The sequence below is a fragment of the Pleurodeles waltl genome, chromosome 4_2, assembly GCF_031143425.1.
Source record: "Pleurodeles waltl isolate 20211129_DDA chromosome 4_2, aPleWal1.hap1.20221129, whole genome shotgun sequence".
NCBI lineage: Eukaryota > Metazoa > Chordata > Amphibia > Caudata > Salamandridae > Pleurodeles > Pleurodeles waltl.
The window spans coordinates 1,058,459,578-1,058,479,233 of NC_090443.1; the positions used below are offsets into that span (position 1 = coordinate 1,058,459,578).

Sequence of the window (19,656 nt, forward strand, 5' to 3'; positions counted from 1 at the left end):
CCTCATACACAACCCATCATTACTCCTTCATACACACCGACCGACCTTCCTGATACACAACCCATCATTACTCCTTCATACACACCGTCCGACCTTCCTCATATACAACCCATCATTACTCCTTCATAGACCCTGTACGACTTCCTCATATACAACCCATCATTACTCCTTCATACGCCCTGTCCGACCTTTCTCATACACAACCCATCATTACTCCTTCATAGACCTTGTCCGACTTCCTCATATACAACCCATCATTACTCCTTCATACACGCTGTCCAACCTTCCTCATATACAACCCATCATTACTCCGTCATAAACCCTGTTCTGTCCTTCCTCATACACAACCCATCATTACTCCTTACACTCTGTCCGACTTCCTCATATACAACCCATCACTACTCCTTAATACACGCCGTCCAACCTTCCTCATATACAACACATCATTACTCATTCATACACCCTGTCCCATCCCTCCTCACACAAAACCTATCATTACTCCTTCATACACCCCATCCAGTCCTTCCTCATATACAACCCATCATTACTCCTTCATACACCGTGCCCGACTTCCTCATACACCACCCATCATTACTCCTTCATACACCCCGTCTGACCTTCCTCATATACAACACATCATTACTCCCTTATACACCCCGTCCCGTCCTTCCTCATATACAACCCATAATTACTCCTTCACACACCTCGTCCTGTCCTTCCTCATATACAACCCATCATTACTCCGTCATACACCCTGTCCAACTTCCTCCTATACAACCCATAATTACTCCTTCATACACCCTGTCCGACTTCCTCATATACAACCCATAATTACTCCTTCATACACCCTGTCTGACTTCCTCATCCACAACCCATATTTACTCCTTCACACACCCCGCCCTTCCTCCTCATAAACACCCCTCAATAAACTTTCATACACCTCCTTCCTCACCATACACACCCATCATTACTCCTTCATACACCCGTCCCGTCCTTCCTCATACACAACCCATCAGTGCTCTTTCGTACACCCCGTCCTGTCCTTCCTCATATACAACCCATCACTACTCCGCCATACACCCCGTCCTGACATTCCTCATATACAGCCCATCATTACTCCTTCATACACCCCGTCCGACTTTCCTCATATACAACCCATCACGACTCCTTCATACACCCTGTCCGACTTCCTCATATACAACCCATAATAACTCCTTCATACACCCTGTCTGACTTCCTCATATACAACCCATCATTACTCCTTCATACACCCCGTCCGACCTTTCTCATATACAACCCATCATTACTCCTTCATACATCCTGTCCGACCTTCCTCATACACAACCCATCATTACTCCTTCATACACACCGACCGACCTTCCTGATACACAACCCATCATTACTCCTTCATACACGCCGTCCGACCTTCCTCATATACAACCCATCATTACTCCTTCATAGACCCTGTACTACTTCCTCATATACAACCCATCATTACTCCTTCATACGCCCTGTCTGACCTATCTCATACACAACCCATCATTACTCCTTCATAGACCTTGTCCGACTTCCTCATATACAACCCATCATTACTCCTTCATACACGCTGTCCAACCTTCCTCATATACAACCCATCATTACTCCGTCATAAACCCGTTCTGTCCTTTCTCATACACAACCCATCATTACTCCTTCATAGACCTTGTCCGACTTCCTCATATACAACCCATCATTACTCCTTCATACACGCTGTCCAACCTTCCTCATATACAACCCATCATTACTCCGTCATAAACCTGTTCTGTCCTTCCTCATATACAACCCATCACTACTCATTCATACACCCTGTCCCATCCCTCCTCATACAAAATCTATCATTACTCCTTCATACTCCCCATCCCGTCCTTCCTCATATACAACCCATCATTACTCCTTTATACACCCCGTCTGACCTTCCTCATATACAACACATCATTACTCCCTTATACACCCCGTTCGACTTTCTCATATTCAACCCATAATTACTCCTTCATACACCCTGTATGACTTCCTCATACACAACCCATAATTACTCCTTCACACACCCCGTCCTTCCTCCTCATGAACACCCCTCAATAAACTTTCATGCACCTCCTTCCTCACCATACACACCCATCATTACTCCTTTATACACCCGTCCCGTCCTTCCTCATACACAAACCATCAGTGCTCCTTCATACACCCCGTCCTGTCCTTCCTCATATACAACCCATCACTACTCCGCCATACACCCCGCCCTGACCTTCCTCATATACAGCCCATCATTACTCCTTCATACACCCCGTCCTGACCTTCCTCATACACAACCCATCATTACTCCTTCATACACCCCTCCCGTCCTTCCTCATATACAACCCATCATTACTCCTTCCTACACCCTGTCCGACTTTCTCATATAAAACCCATCATTACTCCTTCATACACCCTGTCCAACTTCCTCCTATACAACCCATAATTACTCCTTATACACCCTGTCCGACTTTCTCATATACAACCCATAATTACTCCTTCATACACTCTGTATGACTTCCTCATACACAACCCATAATTACTCCTTCACACACCCCGTCCTTCCTCCTCATAAACACCCCTCAATAAACTTTCATGCACCTCCTTCCTCACCATACACACCCATCATTACTCCTTTATACAACCGTCCCGTCCTTCCTCATACACAACCCATCAGTGCTCCTTCATACACCCCGTCCTGTCCTTCCTCATATACAACCCATCACTACTCCGCCATACACCCCGCCCTGACCTTCCTCATATACAGCCCATCATTACTCCTTCATACACCCCGTCCGACCTTCCTCATATACAACCCATCACTACTCCTTCATACACCCTGTCCGACTTCCTCATATACAACCCATAATTACTCCTTCATACACCCTGTCTGACTTCCTCATATGCAACCCCTCATTACTCCTTCATACACCCCGTCCTGACCTTCCTCATACACAACCCATCATTACTCCTTCAAACATCCCTGTCTGTTCTTCCTCATATAAAACCCATCAATACTCCTTGATACACTTACCCTTCCTCCTGGTTGTCACACACATCAGTACACTTTGGTACACCTATGTCCTTCCTCCTCGTACGCATCCATTTACTCCTTTGTATGCCTCTGCCATTCGGTACTGTACGCACCAATCATTATTCCTTGATAGCCACATGTCCTTCCTCTTCATTGTCACACCCATCACTACACTTTGATACACTCCTGCATTTCCTTCTCATACACACCCATTATTACTTCTTGATACACCTCCATCTTTCCTCCTCATACATACCCATTATTACTTCTTGGTACACCTCTTTCCTTCCTCCTCATGTGCACCGATTATTACTTGATACACCTCCACCTTTCCTCCTCACACACACCCATTATTACTTTTTGATACACCTCTTTCCTTCCTCCGCATTCACACCCATTGTTACTTCTTGATACACCTCTTTTCTTCCTTCTCATGCATACCCATTATTACTTCTTGATAAACCTCTTTCCTTCCTTCTCATACACACCCATTATTACTTCTTGACAAAAAAATTATTTTCCTCCTCATGCACACCCTTTATTACTTCTTGATACACCTCTTTCCATCCTCCTCATACACACCCATTACTACTTCTTGATACACCTCTTTCCTTCCTTCGCATCCATACCCATTATTACTTCTTGATAAACCTCTTTCCTTTCTCCTCATACACACACATTATTGCTTCTTGATACACCTCCATCTTTCCTCCTCATACACACCCATTATTTCTTCTGAAGACATCTCTTTCCTTCCTCCTCATACACGCCCATTATTACTTCTTGATACACCTCTGTCCTTCCTCCCCATACGCACCCATTATTACTTCTTGATACACATCTTTCAATCCTCCTTATGCACACCCATTATTACTTCTTGATACACCTCTTTCCTTCCTTCTCATGCACACCCATTACTACTTCTTGATACACCTCTTTCCTTCCTCCTCAAACACACCAATTATTGCTTTTTGATACACCTCTTTCCTTCCTCCTCATTCACACCCATTGTTACTTCTTGATACACCTCTTTTCTTCCTTCTCATGCATACCCATTATTACTTCTTGATAAGCCTCTTTCCTTCCTTCTCATACACACCCATTATTACTTCTTGATACACCTTTTTCCTTCCTCCTCATGCACACCCTTTAATACTTCTTGATACACCTCTTTCCGTCCTCCTCATACACACCCATTATTACTTCTTGATACACCTCTTTCCTTCCTTCTCATACATACCCATTATCACTTTTTGATGAACCTCTTTCCTTCTCCCTCATACACACCCATTATTACTTCTTGATACACATCTTTCCATCCTCCTTATGCACACCCATTATTACTTCTTGATACACCTCCATCTTTCCTCCTCATACACACCCATTATTACTTCTTGATACACCTCTGTCCTTCCTCCCCATACACACCCATTATTACTTCTTGATACACATCTTTCCATCCTCCTTATGCACACCCATTATTACTTCTTGATACACCTCCATCTTTCCTCCTCATGCACACTCTTTATTACTTCTTGACACACCTCTTTCCTTCCTACCCATACACACCCATTATTACTTCTTGATACACCTCTGTCCTTCCTCCCCATACACACACATTATTACTTCTTGATACACATCTTTCCATACTCCTTATGCACACCCATTATTACTTCTTGATACTCCTCCATCTTTCCTCCTCATACACACCCATTATTACTTCTTGATACGCCTCTTTCCTTCCTTCTCATGCACACCCATTATTTCTTCTTGATACACCTCTTTTCTTCCTCCTCATGCCCCCCCATTATTACTTCTTGATGCTCCTCGTTCCTTCCTGCTCATACACACCCATTATTACTTCTTGATATACCTCTTTCCTTCCTTCTCATACATACCCATAATTACTTCTTGATACATCTCTTTACTTCTTTCTCATACGCTCCCAATTTTACTTCTTGATACACCTCTTTCCTTCCTCCTCATGCACACCCATTATTACTTTTTGATACACCTCTGTCCTTCCTTCTCATACATACCAATTATTACTTCTTGATACACCTCTTCCATTCCTCTTCATACACACCCTTTATTACTTCCTGATACACCTATTTCCTTCTTCCCCATACACACCCATTATTACTTCTTGATACACCTCTTTCCTTCCTCCTCATGCACACCATTATTACTTCTCGATACACCACTTTCCTTCCTTCTCACGCACACCCATTATTACTTCTTGATACACCTCCATCTTTTCTCCTCATACTCACTCATTGTTACTTGTTGATGCACCTCTTTCCTTCCTCCTTATACACACCCATTATTACTTCTTGATACACCTCTACCATTCCTACTCATGCACACCCATTATTACTTCTCGATGCACCTGTTTCCTTCCTCTTCATACACACCCATTATTACTTCTTGATACTCCTCTTTCCGTCCTTCTCATTCACACCCATTATTAATCTTGGTACACTTCTTTCCTTCCTCCTTATGCACACCCATTATTACTTCTTGATACGCCTCTGTCATTCCTCCTCACGCACACCCATTATTACTTCTTGATACACCTCTTTCCTTCCTCCCCATACACACCCATTATTACTTCTTGATACACCTCTTTCATTCCTACTCATGCACACCCATTATTACTTCTCGATGCACCTCTTTCCTTCCTCTTCATACACACCCATTATTGCTTCTTGATACTCCTCTTTCCTTCCTTCTCATACACACCCATTATTAATCTTGGTACACTTCTTTCCTTCCTCCTTATGCACACCCATTATTACTTCTTGATACGCCTCTGTCATTCCTCCTCACGCACACCCATTGTTACTTCTTGATACACCTCTTTCCTTCCTCCTCCTTCACACCCATTATTACCTTTTGATACACCTCTTTCCTTCCTCCTCCTTCACACCCATTGTTACGTCTTGATACACCTCTTTCCTTCCTCCTCAGACAGACCCATTATTACTTCTCGGTACATCTCTTTCCTTCCTCCTCATACACACCCATTGTTATTTCTTGATACACCGCTTTTCTTCCTTCTCATACACTCCCATTATTACTTCTTCATACACTTCTGTCCTTCCTGCTCACGCACACCCTTTATTACTTCTTGATACACCTATTTCCTCCCTCCTCTTACACACCCATCATTACTCTTTGACACATTCCTGTCCTTCCTTCTTGTCCTCACCAATTTTCTCTTTCATAAACTCTTGGCCCTCCCCACCATACACACCCCTCATTACTCATTCATACACCCCTGTCTTTCCTCCTTGTACACACCCATCATTACCTTCATACTCCTCCATCCTTCTTTCTTGTACACACTTATCATTACTCCTTCATACACCCCCATGCCTCCTTCTTGTATATGCTCATCATTACACCTTCATACACCCCCATCCTTTTTTCTTGCACACACTTATCATTACACCTTCATACACCCCATCCTTCCTTCTTGTACACAACTCATTAAAATACACTTGTCCTTCCTGCTAGTTGTCACACCCATCAGTACACTCCTTCCTCCTTACCTCATTTACTCTTTTGTAAATCCCTGCCTTTCCTCACAATTACAGCTTTATAGAACCCCCTCCTTCCTCCCCGTACACACAACCATCATTGCACCTTTATACACCCTGTCCTTCCTCCTGGTACACACCCATCATTATACCTTTATAGACCCCCGCTCCTTCCTCCTTGTAAACACATCTGTCAGTAATTCATACACCCCATCCTTCCTCCTCGTACACATTAATTACTCCTTCATACACCCCATCCTTCCTCCTCGTACACATTCATTACTCCTTCATGCTCCCCGTCCCTCCTCCTTATAAACATACCATACACTGCTTAAAACACATGTCCTTTCTCCTCAAACACACCCATCATTTTTCGTTGATACAGCTGCCCTTCCTCCTCATAATCACCCATCTTTACTCCTTGATACACCCCTGTCTTTGCTCCTCATACTCATCCATCAATACTCCATGATATACCCCTGTCCTTCCTTCTCACAGTCACCCATCAGTACTGCTTGATAAGTGTCTGTCCATCATCCTCACATATACACTTCAGTACTTCTTGATACACCTTCACCCTTCCTCCTCACACTCATCAGTACTCTTTGATACACCCCTGTACTTCCTCCTCATACACACCCATCAGTTCTCCTTGATACATCTGTCTTTCCTCCTCATAATCACCCATCATTACTCCTTGATACACCTCTGTCTTTGCTCCTCACACTCATCCATCAGTACTCCTTGATAGACCCCTGTCTTTCCTTCTCACAGTCACCCATCAGTACTCCTTGATAAGTGCCTGTCCATCGTCCTTTACTTCAGTACTTCTTGATACACCTTGACCCTTCCTCCTCATACTCATCAGTACTCTTTGATATACCCCTGTCCTTCCTCCTCATACACACTCATCAGTACTCTTTGATACACATATGTCCTTCCTCCCCATACACACTCATCAGTTCTTAGTGATACACCCCTGCCTTTCCTCCTCATACTCACCCATCAGTACTCCTTCATTCACCCCTGTCCTTCCTCTTCATACACACCCATTAGTACTCCTTGATACACCCCTGTCCTTCCGCCTCAAACTCACCCATCAGTACTCCTTCATACACCCCTGTTCTTCCTCCTCAAACTCACCCATCGCTTCTCTTTGATACACCCCAGTCCTTCCTCCTCGTACTCATTCATCAGTTCTCTTTGATATATCCGTTTTTCCTCTTCATACACACCCATCAGTTCTCCTTGATACCCATATACTTTCTCCACATACTCACCCATCAGTACTCCTTGATACACCCCTGTCTTTCCTCCTCATAGTCACCCATCAGTTCTCCTTGATACACCCATACTTTCTCCACGTACTCACCCATCAGTGCTCCTTGATAAACCCCTGTTCTTCATCCTTAAACTCACCCATCAATTCTCCTTGATACATTCATCCTTCCTCCTCATACTCACCCATCAGCACTCCTTGATACACCCCTGTCTTTCTGCCTTATACTCACCCATCAGTTTTTCTTGATACACCCATACTTCCTCCACGTACTCACCAATCAGTTCCCCTTGACACATCCGTCCTTCCGTCTCATACTCACCCATCAGCTCTGCTTGATAATCCTCCTCATACTCACCTATCAGTACTCTTTGATACACCCCTATCCGTCCTTCTCATGTTCATCCATCAGTGCTCCTTAATATACCCCTGTCCTTCCTGCTCATACTCACCCATCAGTACTCCTTGATACACCCCTGCCCTTTCTCCTCATACACACACAGAAATACACACTTTTATTTACTCTTATTCATCCTTTCAGTGAAAATTATTGTTCACCCTCATACAGTATTATTACTTCTCCCTCATAAAAGTATGTATGGGTTCTTAACTCTCTCCTATTAAACTACCTTTACCCCTTGTATGCCACTGTTGTGTGTCCCTCATATATGAGCGTCCCCTTTCTTTAATACATCATATTGTTCCTCTCTTGTTTTCACCTGTCCTCGTCCTCTCGCCCCTTTAACCTGCTTTGAACACAACTGTATTTTATCTTCCTATGTCCTTCTATGTTTTTTCTGGACACCCCACATTTATCCTTCCTCTGCTCTGTCCCCACATGCACCCCCCAATTCGTAGCCTACTCCCACATAAACCCCATCTATCATCCATAACACACCGCATAATTTACCCCATACTATATTTTTTTATCTCTTCACCATCCACTCCTCATCCTTTATTTCCTGATCTGCATCCTTTCTTTCATATGCATTCACATCCTTGTATCATCATACATTTTACCCTTCCTCCTAACTTCCCAACATTTTATCCCTCATGGACCACATTGTTCCTGCTTATTCATCGTTGTATTGTGTCGCTTCTTTGCACCTATTCTTTCTTCCTCCTTACCTCCTACATTTCTTTCCCCAGCCCCATCAGTTGTCTTCCTGCACCCCCACACCCTTACCTTCTATACAACTTAAATTCCTCTTTCACGTTTGACATCTCTCCATCCTTATGTGCACCTGGGGTACCTCCTATCTGTCCTGCCAGCAGCAGCCCTCTCTTTCCTGCCTCATTCACCCTTAAGTTTCCTCACCACCCGTCCTCCTGTCCTTCCATTGCCATGGAAACCATCTGGGAGTGCCTCTGCCTAGGTAGGACGTTGGGTCAGGTTCAGCAAAGGACAGAGTTGATTTCAGGGAAGGGACTACACCATCCCTCCTCTGCCTCCTTTCTAACTACCTTTTTGCTTCAGGATGGCAAGCCAAGAAGGCCCGGGGTCCCAACCTCCCCAGATGCTGACGCGTCAGACACAGAAGAGTTTGTGGATGCATTCTACGCACCTCTCCAGCGGTATTCGGTGCTACACAGCCTGGTTGGCCCAGCCTGTATCTTCCTGCGACAGAGTATTGCAGTCACACAGCTTGTATGTAACACTAAAGCTCACCTACACCTCCTCTCTGGTCCTACCCTCTCATTTATGACTTACCATGCCATCCACTATGAGTAATCCCTTCCACAACACAGTGCATGTTAATGCTGTCATACTTCATGTGTGTCCCTACCACATAAACATGTGTGTACTCGCTGAGATTTAACCCAGTGTGTCCTCATTCCCTCCTGCACAGTGTGTTCCCCCGACTCTGCACCCAATATGGTCTCACTAATCGTTTACTTATTGTGTGCTCTGCACCCCTAGATGGAGTATGGCTCTAGCACGTGCAGTGATCTCATTCCTAACTCCATACTGAAGTCACCCTGTCCTTTTTGCTTTTTGGCCTGAGCCCTGGTTAAAGCAAAAATATGCCCAGGAATGCCCAGCATTGCTGCATGAGCCTCCAACTCCACTTCTGCCCAAGCTGATGTTTCTAAATCGTTCCCTAGTAGACAGTCTACAGGTAAATCTGAGGCAACCACAACTTTCTTTGGACCAGTAACCCCCCCCCCACCCAGTTGAGATTCACAACAGCCATGGGGTGGCTAAGAGTGTTGTTATGAGCATCAGTCACTTGGTACTGGTGACCAAGTAGGTGTTGTTCAGGGTGTACCAGTTTCTCTATTACCATGGTAACACTGGCACCTGTGTCCCTGTAAGCCTGAACCTCAACACCATTTATTAGGGGAAGTTGCTTATACTTATCCATATTAAGGGGACAAGCAACCAAGGTGGCCAAATCAATGGCACCTTCAGAGACTAGCACAGCCTCTGTGGTCTCCCTAACAAGACCAACCCCAACTAAATTACCAAAAGTGAGCCCAGCTACTCCCTTGGATTGGCTATTAGTAGGTTTGCTCCCACCACCACTGCCATTACTAGGGGCACTAGGTGTAGCAGTAGGGGTTGTAGTAGTGGGAGGCTTGGTGCTTTTCTTTGGACAACTGGGATCAGTTGTCCAATGGCCTTTTACTTTACATAAATAGCACCATGGTTTGTTTACTTGATTAGAAGAGGATTTGGACCCACCACCCCCACCAGAGTGTTTTTGTGGGCCTGATGAAGAATCATTTTTAGATTTGTCCCCACCCTTGTCTGAAGACTTACCTTCCTTCTTCCTGTCATCCTTGTCACCCCCTGTATGAACTTTTCCGTTCACTCTTGTTCTGACCCATTTGTCTGCCTTCTTTCCCAATTCTTGGGGAGAGGTCAGATCTGAGTCCACTAGATATTGGTGTAACAAATCAGACGTACAGTTATTCAGAATATGCTCTCTCAGGATCAGATTACACAGGCTTTCATAGTCAGAACCCTTACTGCCATGTAACCACCCCTCCAAGGCCTTCAATGAATAGTCAACAAAGTCTACCCAGTCTTGTGAGGACTCTTTTCTGGTTTCTCTGAACTTAATCCTGTATTGTTCAGTGGTTAAGCCAAATCCATCCAAGAGTGCATTCTTCAAAACTGTAAAATTATTGGCATCACTTTCCTTTATAGTAAGGAGCCTATCCCTACCCTTTCCACTGAAAGATAGCCATAGGATAGCAGCCCACTGCCTTTGAGGGACCCCTTGTACAACACAGGCCAGCTCAAGTGCAGCAAACCACTTGTTAATGTCATCCCCCTCCTTGTAAGGGGGAACTATCTTATGCAGATTCCTAGAATCATGCTCTTTTACAGGATTACTATCTGTAATACTGCTGCTGCTACCCTGGGGTCCAAACCCCAACCTCTGTCTTTCTTTTTCTAAGTCTAAAGATTCCCTGTCTAGAGCCAGCTGTTACTGTTTAAGCTTGAGCCTGGACTCTTCCACTCTCAATCTATTGAGCTCCCTTTCTAACATTCTGTAATCAGGGTGGGTGGGTTGGGCATGCTTTGACACAGAAAAATGATGTGAATGAACAGAGGGTGAAATGTCCCTTACAGTTGGCACTCTAACAACCTGGCCTGCAGGAAGACCATCCCTACTGTGATGAGAACTCACATTAGTACCAGTTATGCTAGGTGGTCTGCTAAGGGGCAGATTGGAAAGAATATCATCTAACATTCTTACTGGGGCTACCCCAGAATCAGAGTGTGAACCATCTCCTAACTTCTCAACAGATGTGCCAGCTAAAGCCTTATCATTTTCAATGAGCATGTTAATTAACAATTCTCTAGAGGGATTCTTCCCTACCCCTAAACCTCTATCAATGCAGAGACTCCTCACACCTTTCCAGTTAAGGTTGTCATAAGCAGTGCTGGCCAGATCAAGAGTAGGACCTGTACCAGACATGACAGAAAAAGGTTTAAGGGACAGAAAAAGAAAGACAAATTTTCAGAACTTTTTTAAGGAAACAGAAAAAAAACTTTTTCAACTTTTTAGAAACTTTTTGAAAGTTTAGAGGTACTTTTCAGCACTTAGCAAATACAGTAAGAGAAGAAAAGCAAAACTTTTTGGTTAGGTGTACATACACTGAACTTGTTTTGTATATTTTTCTCTTATGAAAAGTACAAAATGACAAAGTGGTAAGTAATTGCAAGTACTTATCCCACCGCTGCACAACCAATGTAGGAGGCTGGCCTGGCTTGTACCAGGTCCAGGTATCCCTTATTAGTGTAGAAGAGGTGTTTCTAGCAGCTTAGGCTGATAGAAGGTAGCTATAGCAGAGCAGCTTAGGCTGAACTAGGAGACATGCAAAGCTCCTACTATACCACTGGTGTCATATGCACAATATCATAAGAAAACACAATACACAGATGTACTAAAAATAAAGGTAATTTATTTTTATGACAATATGCCAAAAGTATCTCAGTGAGTACCCTCAGTATCAGGATGCCAAATATACACAAGATATATGTACACAATACCAAAGATGTGCAGTAATAGCAATAGGAAGTAATGCAAGCAATGTAAAGTTACAGTAGATTGCAATAGGAGCACATAGGTACAGGGGCAACACAAACCATATACTCTAGAAGTGGAATGCGAACCACGAATGGACCCCAAACCTATGTGAGCTTATAGAGGGTCGCTGGGACTGTAAGAAAACAGTGAGGGTTAGAAAAATAGCCCACACCAAGACCCTGAAAAGCAGGTGTAAATTGCACCTATATTCCCCAGAGAGCACAGAAGTCGTCATAGGGGAATTCTGCAAGGAAGACCAACACCAGCAATGCAACCAAAGTGGATTTCTGGACGAGAGTACCTGTGGAACAAGGGGACCAAGTCCAAGAGTCGCAACAAAGTCAAGATTGGGCAGATGCCCAGGAAATGCCAGCTGAGGGTGCAAAGGAGCTGCCACCGGATGGTAGAAGCTGTGGATTCTGCAAGAACGAAGAGGACTAGGAACTTCCCTTTTGGAGGATTGATGTCTCACGTCGTGAAGAAGCTTGCAGAGGTGTTCTCACGCAGAAAGACCGCAAACAAGCCTTGCTAGCTGCAAGGGTCGAGTTTAGAGTTTTTGGATGCTGCTGTGGTCCAGGAGGGACCAGGACGTCGCCACTTGCGTGAGGAGACAGAGGGGGCGCCCAGCAAGACAGGGAGCCCTCACAGAAGCAGGCAGCACCCGCAGAAGTGCCGGAACAGGCACTACAAAGAAGAGTGAACCGGAGCTCACCCGAAGTCACAAAAGGAGATCCCACGACGCCGGAGGACAACTCAGGAGGTTGTGCACTGCAGGTTAGAGTGTCGGGGACCCAGGCTTGGCTGTGCACAAAGGAAATCCTGGAAGAGTGCACAGGAGCCGGAGCATCTGCAAATCACGCAGTACCCATCAATGCAGTCTAGCGTGGGGAGGCAAGGACTTACCTCCACCAAACTTGGACTGAAGAGTCACTGGACTGTGGGAGTCACTTGGACAGAGTTGCTGCATTACAGGTACCACGCTTGTTGTGCTGAGAGGGGACCCAGAGGACCGGTGATGCAGTCTTTTGTTGCCTGCAGTTGCAGGGGGAAGATTCCGTCGACCCACGGGAGATTTCTTCGGAGCTTCTAGTGCAGAGAGGAGGCAGACTACCCCCACAGCATGCACCACCAGGAAAACAGTTGAGAAGGCGGCAGGATCAGCGATACAAGGCTGCAGTAGTCGTCTTTGCTACTTTGTTGCAGTTTTGCAGGCGTCCTGAGCAGTCAGCGGTCGATTCCTTGGCAGAAGATGAAGAGAGAGATGCAGAGGAACTCTGATGAGCTCTTGCATTCATTATCTAAAGAATTCCCCAAAGCAGAGACCCTAGATAGCCAGAAAAGGAGGTTTGGCTACCTAGGAAGGAGGATAGGCTAGCAACACAGGTAAGAGCCTATCAGGAGAAGTCTCTGATGTCACCTGGTGGCACTGGCCACTCAGAGCAGTCCAGTGTGCCAGCAGCACCTCTGTTTCCAAGATGGCAGAGGTCTGGAGCACACTGGAGGAGCTCTGGACACCTCCCCTGGGAGGTGCAGGTCAGGGGAGTGATCACTCCCCTTTCCGTTGTCCAGTTTCGCGCCAGAGCAGGGCTGGGGGATCCCTGAACCGGTGCAGACTGGCTTATGCAGAGATGGGCACAATCTGTGCCCATCAAAGCATTTCCAGCGGCTGGGGGAGGCTACTCCTCCCCAGCACTGACACCTTTTTCCAAAGGGAGAGGGTGTAACACCCTCTCTCTGAGGAAGTCCTTTGTTCTGCCTTCCTGGGCCAAACCTGGCTGGACCCCAGGAGGGCAGAAACCTGTCTGAGGGGTTGGCAGCAACAGCACCGGCGGTGAAACCCCGGGAAAGGTAGTTTGGCAGTACCCGGGTCTGTGCTAGAGACTCTGGGGATCACGGAATTGTCTCCCCAATGCCAGAATGGCATTCGGGTGACAATTCCATGATCTTAGACATGTTACATGGCCATGTTCTGAGTTATCATTGTGACGCTGTACATAGGTAGTGACCTATGTACAGTGCACGCGTGTAATGGTGTCCCCGCACTCACAAAGTCCGGGGAATTTGCCCTGAACAATGTGGGGGCACCTTGGCTAGTGCCAGGGTGCCCACACACTAAGTAACTTAGCACCAAACCTTTACCAGGTAAAGGTTAGACATATAGGTGACTTATAAGTTACTTAAGTGCAGTGGTAAATGGCTGTGAAATAACGTGGATGTTATTTCACTCAGGCTGCAGTGGCAGGCCTGTGTAAGAATTGTCAGAGCTCCCTATGGGTGGCAAAAGACATGCTGCAGCCCATAAGGATCTCCTGGAACCCCAATACCCTGGGTACCTCAGTACCATATACTAGGGAATTATAAGGGTGTTCCAGTATGCCAATGTGATTTGGTGGAATTGGTCACTAGCCTGTTAGTGACAATTTAGAAAGTAAAGCGAGAGCATAACCACTGAGGTTCTGGTTAGCAGAGCCTCAGTGAGACAGTTAGTCATCACACATGGAACACATACAGGGCACACTTATGAGCACTGGGGCCCTGGCTGGCAGGGTCCCAGTGACACATACACTGAAACAACATATATACAGTGAAATATGGGGGTAACATGCCAAGCAAGATGGTACTTTCCTACACATACCCAGTGAGCGCTCACTACCCTACACTGAATATCTCCTTACCATCAACTGGATAAGGCATCTCCTTACTGCTATCTGATGCATAGGTTGTCACTGCTCCAACAACCAATGTCTCCATTCATTCCCTTCATTGAGCATGTTAATGCCTCACCAGCGTTTGACATTCTCTTCCCTTGCAGACATGGTTGGTATTCCCAGGCCTGGTGTTCAAAGTCTCTTACCTTCATGTCTCCTCCACCAAGGTATGGATAATGAGATGTGGAACATGAGCACATACCTGAAAATGTAGTACTGTGAGTGGGTATGTATTATATCACAAACGTTTACGTGGTATTGGTTTTTACTGTCTTGTAGCCTTGTTGTAGAAGCTGGTGCAGATTGGAGGGACAACCTCTGTATTAATATGCAAGTATGGGGTGAGATGGTCATACTTCTGAACCTTCTGTGGTTTTGGCAGCTGCATGTAGGAGCTAGATGTGAGTTGCATTGAGGATGTGACCCTCATTGAGGTGCTTCAAGAAGATAAGGTGTCATTTATTTGTGGAGACAGGATAAGGGCCCAATTTAAGGCCTGATTTGGAGTTTGGTGGATGAGCGCTGCCTCACAGATGTGACTGATATCCTTCATGCCTTAATACAAGTAAATTAGAATACAGTTGAATTGAACTGGAAATAATGTGGATGGAAGATCAGTCAGATGACAGAGTACCCATCCACCAAACTCTAAATCAGGTCTTAACTGTAACTTCTTTGCACTGGGGCTTCTGAAGAAGAGATTATGCTTGGGCCGAATTGTGGCGAGTTGTGGTGGAAATTTACTCAGCTTCATACTGGAATGTCCTTAATGGATTGAGCTTGTTACAGCTGATGGAGCCAAGGATAAACCCATACTTGTTGAGTTCAGTTTTGGGGGAATCACATGATATTCCAGCGTGTGTGAGGGTGAGGCAGCCCTTGGGAAGGCTGATGTCATTGCTGTCAGAGACCTTCATGCAGAGTTGTGTGTCATTGGTATGCACTCAGATGTTGATTGTCTTGGTTGGCTAGGAGTACTCGGAGAACCTGCAACTACAGGTTGTAGATTGTGGAGTGAGGATAGATGCTGGTGGTACTTCATATCACTAGTATTTGCTGCAATCTAGAGGTACCAGTTGGGACAAGTTGTTGACGGTTGTTGAGGTTAGAGGACAACTTTTGTAAAATGGTGTTGTTAAATCTGATGACTATGACAGGATATTTTCAGGACTTCATGGTTGATGACCCAAATGCTGATGATGGATGAAGGAGGAAGCATGGGTTGCCTTGTTCTGTGAACAAAGTGTGAACTGTGAATGAATGTCTTCTGTCTCTGTTCTTCAATTATAGGTTGGGATGCAACCTTGAGAGATTGCCAGTGGCTGAGATTACTTAAAGCGTTCCATCCATCACCTTGTTCATTTTGCATTTGATGCCCTGAGTGCACCAGCTATGCCCAGACGTGGGTCACAGGCTCACTGTGCCACTGGAATTAGGCTATACCTGACTGAAGAACCCTGACTAGGACAAAACCGGTTCTAGGTTGCTTGTGTTCCAGTTCAGGGAGGACCTGGCCTGGTAGTTTGGTCTGGACTGTTCAAATGAGGAGCAGTGTCACGGCTGATTTACATATGAATGGGTTCAAACTGAGGTGGCATGATGAGCAAGTGAACAAGAGAACAATGGATTGGGGAGTGGCCTTGCGAGATTGCCAGTGGCAGAGATTAATTTGAGCATTCCATCCATCACCTTGTTGTTTGTGCTTCTGTCTCTGTTTTTCAACATCAGCTGAAGCCTTGCTGATAGCATTGTAGATGTAGAGATGTGATTGGCCAGTGAGGGTTGAGTTTCTCAGGGTGTGGATTACGTTTCTCAGTGTTCAGAGGATCTGTTTAGTTTTGAGTGTATCTGGGAAGATGTCTTGAGCTCCTGAGGCATTAGCAATGTCAGGGAGGAGTTGAAGAGCTTCTCTGGTGGGCAATATCATAGTCCTAGATTGAAGGATGTCGTCTTTGGCATTGGCTTGGGGGTAGTTGAACATCAGGATGTGAGGTCAGGTGGTGTGAGTGGTTTGAAAGTTAAGTGTTGCTTTGAGGGATGGTGACCTTTTACCTGGTGTTGACTTTCTCAATAAGGAATTAGTTCATGACGTCTGACGTATTAAACGAGTTACTTGAACCTGGCGGTGCGAAGTCAAAAAAGTACAAATTAGTCTTTGAGCTCATAAAAGCCTTTAAAAAAAAAAAAAATCTAGTTGGGAGCTTCATGCAGAAGACCGAGTCAGGTAGGACTGATAGATGCAACTCACGAACATCAGGGTTGGGCCGTTTCTTAGAACCATAAACTAAATATTTGCAGCTGTTTCACAGAACATGGCAATTACACTTAAGGTCAGTATATTTCAAAGTTGCTTCCTCATGGTGCAGAAGGTTGTAGAAGGTTAATGGCCATCAGGTTTGGTTAGGTGTAAACACCCTGTGTTCCCACCTTGTGGGGGCGTTGCCCATTTTCTGACAGCTGCCTTCTCACTGAGAGACCTCTGTGATCAGCAGCAGTAAGATATGTTACTGTGCACAAACCTTTGAATGAGGGCACCAATGAGTTGTCCAGGAGTGGACAACAGGAAGCAGTTGAAAACAGCCTCACTTGTCTCTGCCTTCTAATTGAAAAGAGTGGCCAATCACAGCACACCAGGGTTGTCCTGATTGGTTCCCTTGAATTGCAAGACATGTTGGCATATCCCCTATGACCAAGAGCAAATAATGTTGGTTCAAGTTGAAGGGAGCAGGTTTGAGCTTACACCTTGACTTTACAAACTAATCTCATGTTATTTTTACTTCTTAGGAAACCCTTCTTGTTCCCACTATTGAAGGAATCTTTCCTTACTTTTATTGTGGCCAAGCCACTCGTGGTGACTTCTTCCGGGGAGTTTTCTTCTTTTGTGAGAATGTGGCAGTGTCCTCACTATTGCTATGTTTCTGCACATCGCAAGACACGCAGGGCGAGTCCTGCATGCTGGCTCTTGGCCTATGCCGCATGCAGGCAAACTAAAGAACGTGGAATGATATATATATATATGCACAGGGGAAAACAAAGCTTAATGTATCAAGATAGGTGAATATAGCAGTGACCATATTAATGTTTTGAACTAAAAAACACAGAAAGTCACCAGTTATAGTTAGCAGCATTAACTATAACATGCATCCCACCACACACTAATATCACTCATGAAATGTTCTATGACATCATTTATGACATCACTGATGATATCTCAAATGACATATTTGATGGCATCACTGAAGACATCATCTAAGCTTCAGTTTCCTGCATATTGCTGTAAAAAGTGCTATGGGTATAGACATTCCATCGTTCACAATAAAAATCAACCACAGATATATGGGAACCCTCCTTTTGTTTGGTGTTCAATCTGTACACAACTGTTCAGAGAAAATGAAAAGAGTGAATGGCAATTTCAAGACAAATGCCATACTATGGACAGGTTTTACCTGTTTCAAGCCCTGACACACACCGAACCTACAGTAAGAAATGAAGTTGATATCGGTAGAAACAGTGAATATCTCATGATAAATTCACCACAGACCATTGAAAAGAATCTACTAACAACACTATACATTCCATGCAACAGTTGTTAAAAAGACACTACTTCCTAATAATAACCAAGCTCTGAAAGTGCTAAAGTACCTTAGATACTGTGGTGAAAACTTCACAGAAATCCCATCTTCAGATGCAAAACAAGCACACATATGTAAGTTAGTACCTACTGCACACACTCGGAAAAGTAATGTAAAAATGCTCATGCTGACACGATTGTGTGTAATAACTGTAGGCTGCCTAGAAACGTTAGTATCCACAACAGAGAATCTTTCTCCTGTTGAAAACCTTTTCTGTAGAACCAACAAGTTATGTGGAGCATAGTGAATACAAGTGAACTGTCACTTGCACGGAGTTACTCTTGAATAGAAACATTTATAACATGATTTATACCTCCAATCAGTTATCTACATAATTATGTAGAATTGTTATGTCAGTAACTCACCACTATGTGAACTATAAAACAAACTTGCACACTTATTGGATGATGTCACCTTTGATGTAATCAATTCTATCATTTGAGATGTCATCAGTGATGTCATAAATTATGTCATACACCATGTCATAAGTGATGTCTTATGTAATGTCGTAAGCAGTGCCTGGGGGGTGGTGCAAGTTATAGCTAGTGCTGCTAACTATAACTGGTGAATTTCTGTGGTTTTCTTAGTTCAAAATCTTAACATTGTCACTGAGAAATTCACCTAATTATATTGTTAATTTCACCCTTGCTTTTTCAGTGAATTTCAAAGTTTTTTTTAATTGAAAACACATATTTGTATTGCACCTAACTATAACGTTACTTTAACCTTTCTTTTTTTAGTGAATTTGAAGGGATTTTTAAAAATAAAAATATATTTATAAATACATAGAAACTAACTACTCCAACAATGTGTTCACTGAGAATGTTTAACTTCTTAGTTTGTGTAACTCACATATATACAAATATTCC

General features: G+C 44.3%; 1 protein-coding gene across 3 annotated transcripts in view; it reads left to right on the plus strand.

Moving 5' to 3' along the window:
* Window positions 1-19,656, plus strand: part of LOC138293753 (calcium-binding protein 2-like) — a 391,577-nt gene that overhangs the window by 287,718 nt on the left and 84,203 nt on the right. The window contains exon 2 of one of the 3 annotated variants that reach the window (XM_069233094.1): window positions 9,381-9,551. The exons of the other annotated variants lie outside the window; for them this stretch is intronic. Within the exon in view, the coding sequence (XP_069089195.1) occupies window positions 9,381-9,551 (171 nt within the window). The remainder of the gene's footprint in view (window positions 1-9,380; window positions 9,552-19,656) is intronic. 3 annotated transcript variants of the gene reach the window in all.